The sequence below is a fragment of the Colias croceus genome, chromosome 8, assembly GCF_905220415.1.
Source record: "Colias croceus chromosome 8, ilColCroc2.1".
NCBI lineage: Eukaryota > Metazoa > Arthropoda > Insecta > Lepidoptera > Pieridae > Colias > Colias croceus.
In genome coordinates, this window is record NC_059544.1 from 717,788 (window position 1) to 734,793 (window position 17,006).

Genomic DNA, 17,006 nt, shown 5'->3' on the forward strand with positions numbered 1-17,006 from the left:
TACAACAGGCCTTCTGATATTATTATGCGGTCTGTGGAGCCCTTGCGCGGTTTTGTAATAGGACCCCCAGTGTTGGTGTTTGATTGTTAATGTCAAACGAAACTCGTACATGTGATATAATTTAACCGATTTGTAGGATTGATTTATGTAGATCGATTATGAGTTGAGCTTTCATTGATTACGTCATTATAATAATAAAGGAAAATACGATGCCTTTGCTACACATGCTACATACTTCGTACGTACATGTATTACGGAAAAAGGTTTATGAAATAAAATATTTATTTATTCATTGAAATGTATTTCAATTCTGCATTACACTTATTCATTTTGTGATTTGTCAATGCATATTACGAGAATACCATTTAATAAACTACTTAGTAGGTACCTAGGAAAGGTAGAGTTCAGTAATCAGGAGCAACCTCATATATTACTTACAGTCTACTGTAATTTAAACACATGTGCAAGTAAAACCCGGTAGCTTTTTTTATTTCTACAGAAACATTACATATACAAACATTTAGAGTTTAGACCCATAGATAGCATTCTATTGAGTACGTAAGTAAGTACAATTCATACTTAAGATAGCTTAAATGCTCAGATAATACGTTAGTCATATTAATAGTATATATGTAGTCATTTAATTTACCTTTTACGAATTATTAATATAGGTATTATATACTTCAAGGTCTCGGTTTGTTAATTACATTTTCACTAAACATAATGATCTTTATCATGATATGAATAAAGACATTAGGTATTTTGTTTGCTACATTGTTTGTAAACTACAAATCATTTCTTCTATATTTTGAAGCTTTTCGTAGCAGATTATACTAAGTACCTATTTGTGATACCGAAGTATCAATTATTCTGTCTTTAAATTGTGTATACCTACTGTAAATGTTGCAATACTTTAGGTATACCTATTTAAAAAGAAAGTAAACTGTACGAAAGGCTTTCCAGTATGCGGTAATAACTATTTCACTTTTCTTAGTAGCGATGATCGGGCGTAGAAGCATTCGTTGCATATACATTTTACTAATAAAACCAACGAGCTTTTGTGGTTTTAATGATCTTGGTTTCAATACATGTAAAACCAAGACGACTATTCGTTTGTAATCAATATTGTACAGTTAAGGATGAAAACAACTTGGTACTTAAAAATTAAATTTAAAATTATTTAATTATGTTTGCAAAATGTTATATTTTTCTTAAAAACTACCCAACAGATATAATTAGCTACTTGTTACGTTTAAGCTTATTTACCACGCAAGCAAAACCGTGGACTAAAGCTATAGAAGATATTTTGATACTGCTTTTCTTATTTCGTAAGGTGCGCAGGTGCAAATTATTGTAAGGATCAACATAACTTTGTGTCATTACTTCGTCAATATAGTGACGTTGTAATCTAAGTAAATAGTTATATTGTCGGTACTTAATAGGTTCTAAGTAGACTCTATACTTTGCATATTATATTTTGTAGATCTATATGAAGCCTATAACTAAGTGTGGGTGTTAGTTCATATTTAGTAGGTATCTATTAAGTACCTACATATAGCATATATTATACACATTACACATGAACAATGAAAAATGCCGTCGAACTCCGTCGAGTCTTCGCGTCGTCACTACCACAATGCCTCATGACAAAAGTATTTAATCAGTGCGTCCTACCAGTCATGACCTACGGAGCCGAGACGTGGACACTGACAGTACGACTGGTCCACCAACTTAAAGTCGCTCAGCGTGCTATGGAGAGAGCTATGCTCGGTATTTCTCTGAGGGACCAAGTCCGGAACGAAGTAATTCGCCAGAGAACGAAAGTTACCGACATAGCTCAACGGATTAGCATGCTGAAGAGCAGTGGGCCGGTCATATGTGCCGCAGAACGGACAACCGCTGGGGCACATATGTACTAGAGTAGAGATCGCGGCCCGGCATACGTAGCGTAGGACGCCCTGCTACAAGGTGGAATGACGACATCCGCAGGGTTGCTGGACAAAACTGGCGACAAAGAGCAAATGACCGGGCTCAATGGCGTGCCATGATTGAGGCCTATGTCCAGCAGTGGACAAACATGGGCTGTTAATGATGATGATGATGAATGAAAAATGAAATAAATATAGAAATACTGATTCTAGCCATTTGAAGGTTAAAATCTATAGATACTAATATTATAAAGCTGAAAAGTTTGTTTGTTTGTTTAAACGCGCTAATCTTAGGAACTACTGGTCCGATGTGAAAAATTATTTCGGTGTTATATAGCCCATTTATCGAGGAAGGCTTTATCATCACATTAAGACCAACAGGAGTGGAGCCACGGGGATGAAACCGCGGCCTTGGGGAGCAGCTAGTAATTTATATTTTAAGAGAGTAATGCTATCTCTATTTTTCACTTGAACAACTTGATTTGTTACGTGTAAAACTACTTAGTTCGTAAAAGTTGCATTTAATAATTAATTAATGGGAACTTTATCTACGTTGCAACAAAGACCCAGGAAAAGCAGATAAACTCTGTGCATCATCGAATTAGGAAACAGAGAAGTATAAACTGTTAATGACGCGTAATATCGGGGAAGTGCGTAAAATGTGAGGAATGTAGTGATTCTTAAGGCTTCAGCCCTTGCCGAATGATCTAGACGCAGGCAAGGCCAAGAACAACCGGTCACTTATAGGTATGTATAGTCCGAGATGTGGATAATGTTTTAGTTAAATATCTTATGTTTTGCGCAGTAGTTTGTAGTACGAATGAAAGTGATAAGTACTTTTGTATGTTTCCGAAAAATAATGTGATAAATACAGAGGAAAAATTCACGGAAGGGATAGGAAAAAAATAATGATTTAATCAAACAAAATATGAAAAATATTTTTATGTGTAAGGGTATAGACACTTTCCATTGCTCCGTTGCGTTGGGACCACTCTGATTTGAATTTTAACTCGTCAACTGTAACAGTATACCTATTTATGTATTCCATTTCATTGAAATAAATAACTCATAATTTACAGACATGTTAATGAGAGATATAGTATCGATTGTGAATATTAAATGATAATTTTTGCGTTGCACACTAATTGTTCTACCAAACTGATTAATAGTTTTCCCTTCCTGGAATCAACAAAAAATTAGATAGCGTGCCCGTGGTCAAAATTTCATGAAAATCTGAAAAATAATTACTATAACATACTTCCATTACTTAACCTTTAACTTAATACTATAACGGATAACCTACTCATTTCTCACTCAAAACAAAGCCCTAATAAAACTACTTATAATTTCTTATATTGTCAGAATAGTAAGAAATATCATTCACATTCTCTTCTAAATTATGTCACCAGCTCTCGAACTATATTGTAAATTAGATTGTATCATTTAGCGACACGACGCACTCATTCATTTTATAAGGTTTTTTTGTTATTAACTTGGTCATTTCATTGTGATTCATGGTTTTAACCACGTGCATGTTTGCGAATAAAGAACATAGGTAATCTATAAGAGTATAATATTTAACTTTTTTGGTATAGTTAACTACGTAGGTACGTTTTTACTTACGTAGAAGTAAGAGAAATAGTTTACATAGCTACATAAGTACCTATCAAATAACAACCATCGTCATTTCTCGCCATGAGTGATGATAATATTATGTTTAAATGATTTAAAACAGTTGATAATATTTATAACACTAAAATAGGTACAATTTCAGTACATATTATATTCATACATCAACATCCCAATAAGTAATAATTATTTACCTTCATTTATCTACATTAGGTAAATTTCCGAAAAAATTGCAAATTTACTGACATTCCTACCGAAAATGATGAAACTAAGTGCTGTATAATCATAGTTTCGTAATATAAAATCAATGACCACCAAATAGTAATTATAGATTTCTATTAAGTCATGAAGATAACTTGAACTAAACCCGTTTTCAAAATATGTAGTTCCATTGCTCTATAATATGGAAAATAAATGGGTCAATTGACATTCTAATTTTAATAAATACGCGGACTTAAAAAAGCGGTCATAAATTTAATTATCATTTAATTGCATGACTCATTTAAATGACCTCCACTTGAATTAAGAAAAACATTACAATCCATACTAATATTAATTATAAATGCGAAAGTAACTCTGTCTGTCTGTCTGTCTGTTACTCAATCACGCCTTAACTACTGAACCAATTGTCATGAAATTTGGTATGGAGATATTTTGATACCCGAGAAAGGACATAGGCTACTTTTTATCCCGGGAAAATGACGCAATCCCGGAAATCCCACGGGAGCGGGAACTATGCGGGTTTTTCTTTGACTGCGCGGGTGAAGCCGCGGGCGCAAACCTAGTTAAGTATAAATATTTAATTTAGGTAACTAGCTGTTAGTATCTTTATGTGTAGGAAATTTTAAGAATGTGTTCTCCATGGAGAGCTTAAATGGGATCATTTTTCTTGTTTAATCTTAGCGACGGGTAACGATTATTTTTATTGAAAGTTTTTCAATATCGGGGTATATTCTTTATCGGGGTTGGAAAAAAATTTAGTGTAACATTTTTTCGTTACGCGTGACATTTTTCCGCTATGCGCCATCTTTTTTTATCCCTACCACGCGTGACTCGACGTATTTCTGTAAAGTTGCATTTAGTAAATAATTTTTTGAAAAATAATTAGGTCATAAAGAAGTTTCACTTCTTACGTGTGTACACTAGTACACGCACACATTTTTAGTTTAATAGAAAACTAACTATGTAGAGCAGTATTTTCAGTAGGTATATTTAATAATAACAAAATATTCTCTTTTCAATACTACGTGGTCTACCTATAATTTCTTATTCTAGTCTGTGTTTCTTAGTCTACTTACCTATTATTTTCTATCTCAAAAAGGAAAAACACAGCAAAAATCCGAGCGTATATTATGTATAAAGAAGTAAGTATGAATATTGATTATTGAATACCTGTTTTTTTTTTTTTTTTTTTAACGTTGGGAATATTGAATACCTACTTTATACTGTAATATTATTATCTAGGCTTGCAATACAAATAATTAATTTAATTTCAAGGTACAGAAAGAGTTACCGATCGACTAAACTGCAGTTGCGATGATCATTACATCTTTCATCATATTTATTGCAACAAAATGCATTACGCTTGAAATATATTGATTGGCTTCTGTGTTTGTGAATTAGCTCGAATATTGAATTATTCAATTATTTACGCACCTATTCATTGAGTTATTGAAATTTTACTGTATTATTTAGTTATAGGTATTTACTTTTGTATGTAGTGCAGTAGGTAGGTATGTATAATGTATCTATAGATAGTACTAGCTTTCCGCCCGCGTTTTCAAAGAAAAACCCGCATAATTCCCGTTCCCGTGGGATTTCCGGGATAAAACCTATCCTATGTGTTAATCCAAGTTTCCCTATATATGTGTGCTAAATTTCATTGTAATCGGTTCAGTAGTATTTACGTGAAAGAGTAACAAACACACACACATCCTCACAAACTTTCGCATTTATAATATTATAGTAGGACTTTACTTAAAAAACAAACAAAGTAAAAAAAAAACTTTAATTTGTCATACAAATTTTACATACCTATCAGTTTCTCTACACCTCGCTGTCGTAGCTTAAAATGTAACTTAATCCTATCCTACTAATATTATAAATTCGAAAGTTTGTGAGGATATGTGTGTGTGTGTTTGTTACTCTTTCACGCAAATACTACTGAACCGATTAAAATGAAATTTAGCACACATATAGAGGGTAACTTGGATTAACACATAGGATAGGTTTCATCCCGGAAACCCCACGGGAACGGGAACTATGCGGGTTTTTCTTTCAAAACGCGGGCGAAGCCGCGGGCAGAAACCTATATTATCACAAATTATATTATGTAGCTATTCTATGTGTTGCTTTACCTACTTGCTTTGGGCAACAATAAATTGAAACGACTGAACTTTAAATATTATTAAGTGTCTATAGACTTAATTGGTCAATTACAAACTGGTTAGCTTTATTTTTTTAATTTTGAGTTTGATCTTATCATTCGGTTAATTACACTTAAAATTATTAGCATGATATTATTATGACTTCATGAGGCTATCACACCAAGGCATTAATATGCTTACCTTTTCGTAATTCCATCATCTAAATTCACAAAAAGAATTAGTTAAGGGTGGATTTATTAAACAGCAGAAGATCTAGTTATCAATTATCATGTTACGTGATCAGGATGATCACCCTGACCGCCTTCTTGGTACAGTGGCTAACGCGGGAGCGTAGAAACAAAGTAAATGGATTCGATTTCACAAGGCTGATAACTGACTTCTATCGGTAAGAATAGTTAATATTCGGTAATGAAGCATTATTTAAATAGAAACACGTGTGAGGTACATGCTTTAAAACAGAATCATAGCTAGCTTTACCCAGTCACAAGTTCTAACCAAACAAAAAAATACCTTTCTTTGCAGTCGGTTGAGAACCACCAATCCATGATGTTTCAAAAATCCGCTCGGTAACGGAGAAAATGTTGTTGGCTTTAAAAATGAAAGTAGGAAATTGGGAATGCTCTACAGTCTACACTAAACCACAGAATAATAACTACATATATAGTAGCTAGCGATTATAGGCCAATCTTTGTTGGATTCCGAAACAAAAATCGTATATTTTTCAATAACTTGATTCTACGTATTTTACTATTCTGCAGAATTATTCCTCCTTTTTCCCTCCTGAAAACGACCTTTACGCAATACCACGTAATTTATTAAGAATAACATTTTCACCGGCCATGACACCTACGTTGCTATTCCAAGCACGTATTATGCAGTTATTTCGCTACTGTTACACACTGAATGACTATGATATAAAGTTGCGTAATCGTTATGGTTGGATTAAAGCCATTATTATGTGGTGGATCGTTGCGCCAAATAAATACTTAGGTGTAAGTATAAAAGTTTATTAAATTCAGCTGTATAGTGCAAACTGCAAACTCAGTCCAATGGCTTCGCTATATTTTTTATGGCAAAGTAAGCAAGGAGCGATGGTGGTTGTCAGACTGACAGTTGGTGATGGCTATAATAAGCCTAAACTACTGGAGCCACGACCATACATTTTTGCCTTCATTTAAGTCGGGTATTTCGTATTCGAGATCATACCATTTTAAGATAATAAATGGATTCTCCACTGAAGGGAATATAATAATAAATAGGGTTTTCAATTAATCATTCGGTGAAGTATAATTCAATAACATAGGACTGTTTGGATTTTCGTAATATGTATCACGTATATTTATTCACCTTGCACATACTCAATAAGGCTTGCAAGTACGCTGGGCACAAAATAAAAATCAATATAAATAAAAGAAACTTTATTTATGTACTATACGGAGAAAAATATCATAAAAGTTACACGAACAATGGCATCTTTTCCTATTTATTTGTATACAGACATACAATAAAATGCTTAACACCAAGAAGCTTATATCTAATACACTGGAGATTTCGGTATGAACATTTGACGTGTAACAAGAAAATATTGCCCAGTTCATGTTTTTTATCACTTTCACACCTAACTTGGTATTGCCACTGTTAATACGAAGTTTTCCCAAGGCTACTATGTATGCTGTAATATTCTGTGCAAAAGGTTAGTTTTTGTACATGAGTATGTTGATAAATTGCCAACAACTTCATTCAGAAGCATTGTTGGTTGAGACAATTATTATTTATGCTAAATAAAATAAGTATCTGAACCAATTATTAAAAAGCGATACTCCCTGATTATGGGTAGTTACCATAATAAAATTGTAGCAACTCTCACTTTGACAATATGGCATAAGTGTCAAAAAAATTGCGTCGCTTCGAATATTTAAGTTAATATTGTTGCTTATTTAATGAATATTTTCCGAATATAAAGAATGCATTGTATTGTGCAAAATTGCAGAAGTGTTTGGACACCACATTCTGGCATAAAATTTCACAGGCAAGTGTATATTTACGTTATTTACAATATTCCTCAATACTCATGCATTTACCTGTTTAGAATAATTTCAAAGGCAAAAATTGTCTAATTTAGCATCATTTTAGTAAGCAGTCATGTTAAATTTGTTATTTCTCTAATACTTTATCATTTTTCAACAAGTTTTCAATAAACAAATTTAACAAGTAAGGTAACCATGATGACAAGTTTTTTTGGATAGCGAATATAATATTGTAATAACAATATTATGATGAAAATTTAGAACACTATTTTAAAGATTGTTACTAGTAATGAAACAACACATGACATCGGTATTGCACTCACATGTAGTTATAAGATTGTTCGTTTTTACATTGAAATTTATACTTTTTTAACTTACCTCATATTTTTTTGTTTTACGTATTTCAGCTTTCCAAAAAGTAAAATAAAAAGAAATATATTTGCCCATCAAGGTTACTGAGGATTACGACCCAGAAAAAAATACCTTTTGAAAAATAAACTTTGTAAAGTTAGCTGAAATTTGTGCAAGGCTGCTATAAACAGTTTTTCTTTGATGATTCTGGCTTGAAATTGACCCGTCGAAGCAACGCGTTTAAAAAGAAGATCTGAGTAGCTAACAATTTGGTAAACAGCATCTGATGCAAAACACAACTTTCCTCTATTTACAAAGGATGTTAATGCTCGGTTCATATCCAAGCTTTGTAGCCAAAAGTTATTTATAACTATCATTCTATACCAATTAAAATTGTATGTACCTACCTATAAAGTATGACCATAATATTATAATATAAATACTGTTAAAAATATATGTCGTTATTATTTATAGACCATGATTTTTAGTTTTTTCTATTTTGAAAAATCCTGAATTTACAAACCAGCGTGGTCACTCGACAGAAAGAGACAAATAACATGACTGACGTCATTGAATGTCATAGTTTCTTGTTTCAAGTTAATGGTCATAGTGCAATCTCCAGTGTATTAGAGGATATAAGCTTCTTGCTTAACACTAACCCTGTCCTGACAGTGTCAACATTTTGTAGCGAGACAACCTTAATATAGCAACACTTACTGCGAAATGTCAAATGAGAAAAAAAAAGTCAATTTAAATTTAGAACTCAACGCATACAGCCAATCACAGATATACATTTTTACACATGGCAACAAAACCACTCATATATTACAGACTATAAAATAATATCGCTGTTCCAATTTTAACTCCTTGTGACGAGCCACGTTCATTAAAAACCACATGTATACGTAACAATGTTCCGATGAAACTACATAAGTATTACATTCACTTACATTTTTATTTACAACTAAACATTATAAATACATAATTTCACTGTGCACAAAATATTATAATCTGAATAATTCCACACAATAATTAAACTTTTTGAGAATATAAAAAAGGCCTTTGAAAATGAACTCGCGCTTGCAATGTTTAAAAAGACTATGCTCAATTGTATCTCATTTTATCGAAAAATATAACCTACGCATTAAAACGAAAAACCAATAATTTCTTTGTTTTCTTCTAGTGTATATTTAATATAATTATGGTTAGCAACAGTGACTATAAAATACAATATGTGACAGTAAAGAATAGTTTCAATACAATCTCATTACTATTCTTTAGTGACACATATCATAATGTAAACTATAAACATATTCAATAGTGTATAATTATACAATTTATGTATAACAATAAGCAATACTTATCCCGTGCATAAAATAGCATATATTTATATGTTAATAATATTTATATACTTAATAATTTCCTCTAAATAAGGCATTTTACTGGTGTACAACGAGTAGGCACGAATGCGTTACTGTAGAATATAAAATATAAATACATATTTGTTACCAACAAAGGCACGTTATCAGTACATTTGCAATGACAATAGTAAAATAAAAACACTGCACATCATATTATGGCCTTTTTAATAAAGAAAAGTCAAGTAAGATGAATCTTTTTTCTATACACTACTATATTGTTTTAGTTTTTGCAATATTGTTAACAGACGTATTATAATAAGAAAAATGGACTGTCATTATATATTTCTAATTCCGTTTATAATCAATGTTATTAAATATTCATTTAATTTTTTGTAACTATTACATAATTCGATAACTGCATTGCAACGATAAAAGATCGTTTCAATTAAGTCGCGACGACATCAGATCGTACGACATATCGGATGAAAAAGAAGTGAACATTTTGGACGGTATATCACAAAATTCATAGGCACATAGTTTAGGCATACATAGTATAACAGTAATAACGATTTTAAGGCATATTAATTTATATTGAACATAATTATAGGTAATAGGTATACCGTAAATCAACAAAACGATGATTAGGTATTTTGTGGCGATTTCGTAGCGATACAGAATTTTAATTAAATATATGATTATTGATTAATGTAAATAGTTTATTGATTTCGATAATTCTTCACTAGCAAAAATCTGTTACTCCCGAGTGACTTTTTTATGTTATTAGAATAGTTGAATAAAGTCCTGTTTAAGTTTGATTGCATTTTTTATTTTGCGACTATATCTCGTCTGCATTGCTACAAAAAATACTTGGTTACCATTTTATTGAAATTATATTTTACTAAAAATTCTCTGAACTTCCTCTTAGTCCGTAAGGGCATTGAAACTTTCTGGCATATCAAACCCGCCGCCATTTTGATTTTTTTTCAAAATCGCGGCGCACGATTAAAGTGGTATGTATGGATAGAGGACACATACACGAACAAAAAATGTCTAATAATATAGTACCCTAAAGCGTCACATTATCGAGATATTTGGAGGTAAATAACAGTTTATTGGAAGAAAGTAGGTAGATTCATTACATAAAAACATACATACATTACATAAAAATGTAAGTAATGTAATGAATACCTACTTTCTTCCTGTAATAATAATAATCTACCAGGGAGTGATTATTTGGAGATAATATCATGCATATAGACACGTAATAAGTCTATTTTTAGTGTTTGTCGTACTCATAAGTGAATATTTACCTCTAAATATCTCGGTAATGTGACGCTTTAGGGTACTATATTATTAGACATTTTTTGTTCGTCTATGTGTCCTCTATCCATACATACCACTTTAATCGTGCGCCGCGATTTTGAAAAAAAATCAAAATGGCGGCGGGTCGATATGCCAGCGTCCATACAAAAAGTTTCAAACCCCTTTATATAGAGAATACAATATGCAAAATACATATAACACACTCACCATGTTATGTTTTATAATATCTTTAACTATTTCATAATTATACAATTCGAATTTATTACAGTTTTCTTTGCAACTTATGAGCAGTGTTGTAGAAAATTTATTATTATACATCATCATAGTTTATAAAATGAATTTTATAGCGCATTCAGAATTATCATGTCCCGAACCATTATATAAAACGAAAACATTTTTATTATACATTTGAAAGATTTTACATTTTTTTTTAAAGGTATGTACACATAAGTATGTTTGTATACATAAGGACAAATGAATCAATTCACGATACAGGAACAGGTCATGAATATTACTTTCACATTCGTCATAACATTAAAAATTTAATTAAACAGGGTCAATCCTTTGTATAACAAATACACTAATTTATTCACAATAATTCCATTATTTAAAAAGATCGTTAATAATAAGAGCTGGGACGTGCCTTTAGTCTTTAGTAGGAACTAAAGAAACCTTACACATTATTCTGAGATCAAATCAATATTTAGTTGGCATCATCCCAATTTGGTTTCTTAGTCAAGACTGTTAGAGTGCATACATTTTAATGTTTCATGATTAAAACGAATAAAGAATTTAAATCAATACCAATATCATGTTCCTAAACGTATAAACACATTCGATTTACATTTTTACACTAAAAAATTCTAAAAATCCCTCTACATTCCTCTTGTACAAAATTTGTACGCATGAAAATAAAATGGCACTTGCAATATTACCACACCACTATCAATCTATTACACTTTGTATGACTTTTCAAAAAACTAATATATTAAGTAATCCTTAAAAATGAAGTGCAAAGGTTGACGACTGTCTGTATGATCGATTAGTCTGTCGGATAAAATTTGCTCCATGAAAATTTGTTTGGACAACGCAGGCGAAACTGCGGGCATCAGCTAGTAGAGCTGCTTAGACAGTAATTTTATAACATCCTATAAAATAGTGGGAAAAGTCGAAAAAAAAAACTTATGAGGCGATAATAATTACACTGGGTTAACATACCTGTAAATAATAATCTTTGACGCTTAATTTTTTTATTTTATATTCTTAGATTCTTAGATTAATTTTATTTAAAATATCATACAAAGAATATCAGCCAATTCTAGTCTCTCTTTTATAGTTCGAAACGAAAGTTCGAAAAACGAAAGTTCTAAATTGTTTTTAGTAAAAAGTCATACAAAATGAATAGAAGTCAATACACAAAATCAGCATATTTACAGCCAATATCCGCCATTTTATATCCCTGATCATGACTATAATATAATAACTACGAAGCTACATACGACTATGTAAAACTATATTAAACGTAACATACATAACCTAAAAATATCTCTAGAGAAATTAATTGTGGCCCCAATGCACTACCGTCCAAATTATTTACAAATTTCCAAGTTAAAAAATAAAAATCACATTTCTTAATATTATTAATATTTTTGACACAAATGGAGCCACTGTATTTGTAATGATATCTGAATATGTTGTGCTTAAATAATGTTGCCAGTTCAAATATGTAATTGTTGATTTTTTTTTAATTCCATTTGGCTAATAAGCACTTGATTTTTTTTCTTTATGTCAAATGTATGTTTTTCGTTTTATGCAACTCAGCGCTAAATAATTATGAGAATTTTATTTTATATAATAAGTATATAAACTTAAAAGCACTTCTATCCACCAAAACGGATTATTTACACAAATAATATCTTTACTTGTCATTTATTAATATTATTCGTATGTCTTTATATTGTAGAAATACTTAAAATACGTCTTACGTTTCATAAACTTGGACACATAATTTGAGCTAAGATTTAATAAAAAAATATAATTCAAATAAAAATTATATTTTGAGATGTCCTTTACGATATTGATTGCAATGAATGAATGTGAATCGAGGATTTATTTTTTACAATGTTTTTTTCCGTTTCATATGAGATAATTTGAACCTAAAGTGAACATATATCTATGGCACGTATATTTTGTAGTTTAAAATGCAAAAATTTTGTGAGATTGATACCGATTAAACGTATATTCCGGCTAAGACACGGACGAAATCGCGTTATGCGGGGAGCCCATTTGCGTGAGAACCTTATCGAGCCACTGTAGCGGGCCGTGTAAGTGTATTTCGATCCAACATGGTGTGGAAGTGACGTCTTGCCTGTGGTACTCCGCGCCCCAACCCTTAACGAACGACATACGTATAGTGCACATTTTAGTCAACTCGTAAACGGCTTCGAAGCCGTGGTTAACGCTCTGCGACAGCAGCTGAGCAAACTCGCGATTATTGAATATCTTTAACGAACAACCAGGCGGTATCTTACACACAGTCGACGGATGAAAGCCGTGGTGGTGGTTGCAATTTCGACTCTGAACAAATATGGCCGCGTCCGACAAACACTCCGCGTACACTTCCCCCCCTACGTAATACAAATGCACCCCTTTGCCTATGTGACGCCGCGTGTTTTCGATCGTCGAGTTCCTGTTCACATTACTGAGTTGTCCTAAGCAGAAACGGTCACTGTTATTCGAGGGGTCGGTGAACCCGTCGACAACAACTGAATGTGAGTTGCAGTGGAACACTTCCCCGACTCTACAGTTAAGTTCGTAGTAAGCTACAGAGGCCCAATACAATGGTTCTTGGTACGACACTGGGGCTACTTCTCCGGGAGGCTCCGTATCATCAGAGGGTGGTGAATATGCAGGTGGGGGCGTGTCAGGTAGTTCCGAACTCGCTGACGGTGGAAACCCGGAGCCAGAATATGAGACGTTATGCGGCATGGCTGGCTCCGCTGTCCTTTGGAAGGGCAGCAAGGAATGCCCCGGTGCGAATTCTGAATGCCTCGGCACAAGGACTGGTGGTAACACTGGGCTTTCCACCCTTTTATAATGGTAAGGGTTAATGCAGACCTCTTTCTGTTTCGCGCTGAAGGGGTATTGGCATATTTCGAGTGGTTTGAGCTCATGATGGCTTTGAAGATCCGGCCAGCGCCATACTCGGCAGTAGATAACGTGCGGCAAGCCTTTCCTGTGAGATACCTGAAATTGTAATAGATGTCCATCGTTAATAGGTTAATAGGTAATTATGACAAACTTCAAAATAGGGTAGAATCAAGCTAGATAAAATAAACAGAATATTTGTAATAAGCATATTTAAAGCTTTTAAACATCAAGTTATTATGTTTTGGTTTGATTCAATCTATCTATAATTGTATTGACTAAAACAGATAGATAAAACTATAAAAATATCCTTATGATAAAATATTTTTTAACATCATTCCATCAGTCTGTTTTCTTTTACAATCAAATAATAGTTATTAGGACAGAAAACCATACATCAGTTAATTGTATATTAAATTCAGATTATTTTTTCCCTTTTTATACATTTTTCAGGACTAAAATTACTTGCGTAATTACCTGCAACCTGCCATCCAAGGAGCGCGGTATAGTGACGCATTTGGACGGCGTGCCGGGACACGAGAGCGCCCGTTCGAGCTCCTCGATGGCACCTTTCCTCTTTTTGAGCTTCTTAACAAGACTGTCCACTGCTTTCTCCGCCCATTTCTCTTCTTCGTCACCCTGAAGTTAATTAAATATTGTTTATACACAGAAATTAGTGGGTACATAAAATTGTTAGTGCCTACTATTTTTCACAAGGAAAAAGATAGGCAAAATAATGAAGTATTTTTATATAATATGGTAAAAAGTGTCTATTTAATATGAAAGTAAATTTAGTTTATCAATGAATTTAGACTAACAGTATTTTAATTTAATTTTTTTAATTAATTTAATTTATTCAGTATTTTATTAATTCTATTGATAAGTTCACCTGCCATCAAATACAAAAAAGATTGCTAGCTCAAAGTAATGCAAAACATAACTCATTCATCATTATTTTCTAAACAGTATTACATGAATCATTGTACTGAGAAATTTACAAATATGTACCAATAATATGACTCATTTTATACTATTGATAACACATAAACAAACAAAATTTCCTTTAACTATTTAAATGACTAGCCACTCATCCTGGATCCACCTGGTTTGACCATTTGACCATATGGATATAGCCTATGGCACTTATAAATAGTAAAGCTTTCTTATAGTTCAGGGGATCCCAATCTTTTTTCTTTATTGTAAAAAAATTTAAAGAGAAATCAACAATTGTAAGGCTTAAGAAAAACAAAAATTAAATACGATAAAGGTGATGAGCACGACGTAGGTAGTTATCTATCGTCATAGCAAATTTCAAATCTTGTAGTATTTTTTTTGTAATTTTGATAAACCAAATTTTTATTGTAATCCGTTCAGTAGTTTTTACGTAATAAAATAACAAACATCAATCAATCCATCCTGATAAACTTTTGCATTTATAATATTAGTAAAATAATATTTTTGATCAGGTTTTCAACAGGAAAAACCCAACAGATGGTTACACATTTAGCTGATAAAGTAATAGATAGCTTGATTTTCTTTGTATTAGTCAGTCAGTTTCACATACTGGTTAAATTTTTAATGAATCGCAATTATGTCTACACTATTTCGTCAGTTTCATATATTCGGTTTAATTTTTAATGAATGTAAATTATGTCTGCACAATTTTGCAAGTATCCAGGAGAGATGAGGATTTACGCTTGATAAAATTTACCAACCAACCAAACCAACATCAATGAAATTGCAGATACACCTTTAAGATTTTCACAATTTTTCAATATTTTCTGAATGCATATGAAAAACTGTCATTATTTAGACCACTATTAAAAAATAAAGTTTCTCTAAAACTGAATATTATTATTTTTATACTTATAAGTTGCCTATTATATAGAAAGCATTAAATTGTTAGATATGGTTTTAAATTTTTAATGTTATAAAATAAGAATGCATTGAACAATACACATGAAATTATTGTCCAAAACTTTAATTAAACCCTTATTTATATATTGAATAATATTAAATCATTTTATTTCATATCTAAACATAAAGAAAAGTGTAATATGAACTTACTATTGATTAGAAGGGAAAGGCTTGGGTTTTCCCAAACAAGATTCTCCAAAGGTAAGGTTACATTGATTTGACTCTTTACTCAATTAATTATGTATAACTATATTCTCATTTCAATGCTTTACTTTAGATAATATGCTAATAGTTTACATACAAGTTACAAATTATAAATCTATATCTCTAGAAATAACAATTTACACATTTGAATGATTTACACAGAATTAACATTGAATTTTGATACTAATTTAAATATCAGATTTCTTAAGTATTAAATACACTGTAAACAGGACATGTCTAAATTACCATGTAGTTCGATTTAGTTGTAAACTATAATCAAAGTGTTATTACTCTAGAAAGCGCGGTTGAAAGTTTAAACATGTTTTGTGAACTTTTAAAATACCTGTTTCCAGCCAAGTAATTTCTTCACTGCAGGACTTGTAAATGAAAACAAGCTATTCAAGCTAGACATAGGCCCACTGCTAGAAGATTCACCATCATCCGTGTCCATGATGACAAGTGTGTGGAGAGCTTCGATGAGTCACCAGGAATAGCGGGAACGCGCAGCCCGCTTCTAATACAGCACGGAAATACTCAAACGGCCATCGATCAGCACAAAGTCACTTGGTATTCCCCACAACGATTATACATACAATTTACAATCACGAAACTACAAAATAGCGATTAGCGTGACACTAGCTAGGACAGTTTAAAACCACAGATTATGCAAACACCACAGCTTAAAAATACAACTACAGTCACCGCTCATTTCCATTTTATGTTATTTTATCT

The 17,006-nt window shown here is 32.1% G+C and overlaps 1 protein-coding gene across 1 annotated transcript; it reads right to left on the minus strand.

Moving 5' to 3' along the window:
- Nucleotides 1–12,529: 12,529 nt before the first annotated feature.
- On the minus strand, nt 12,530–16,912 carry LOC123693625 (protein mothers against dpp). The gene is made up of 3 exons (XM_045638810.1): nt 16,618–16,912; nt 14,631–14,792; nt 12,530–14,252 (listed from the first exon to the last, which is right to left on the minus strand). The coding sequence occupies exons 1-3, from the start codon at nt 16,723–16,725 to the stop codon at nt 13,254–13,256; spliced, it is 1,269 nt and encodes a 422-aa protein (XP_045494766.1). The 5' UTR covers nt 16,726–16,912; the 3' UTR covers nt 12,530–13,253.
- Nucleotides 16,913–17,006: the final 94 nt, after the last annotated feature.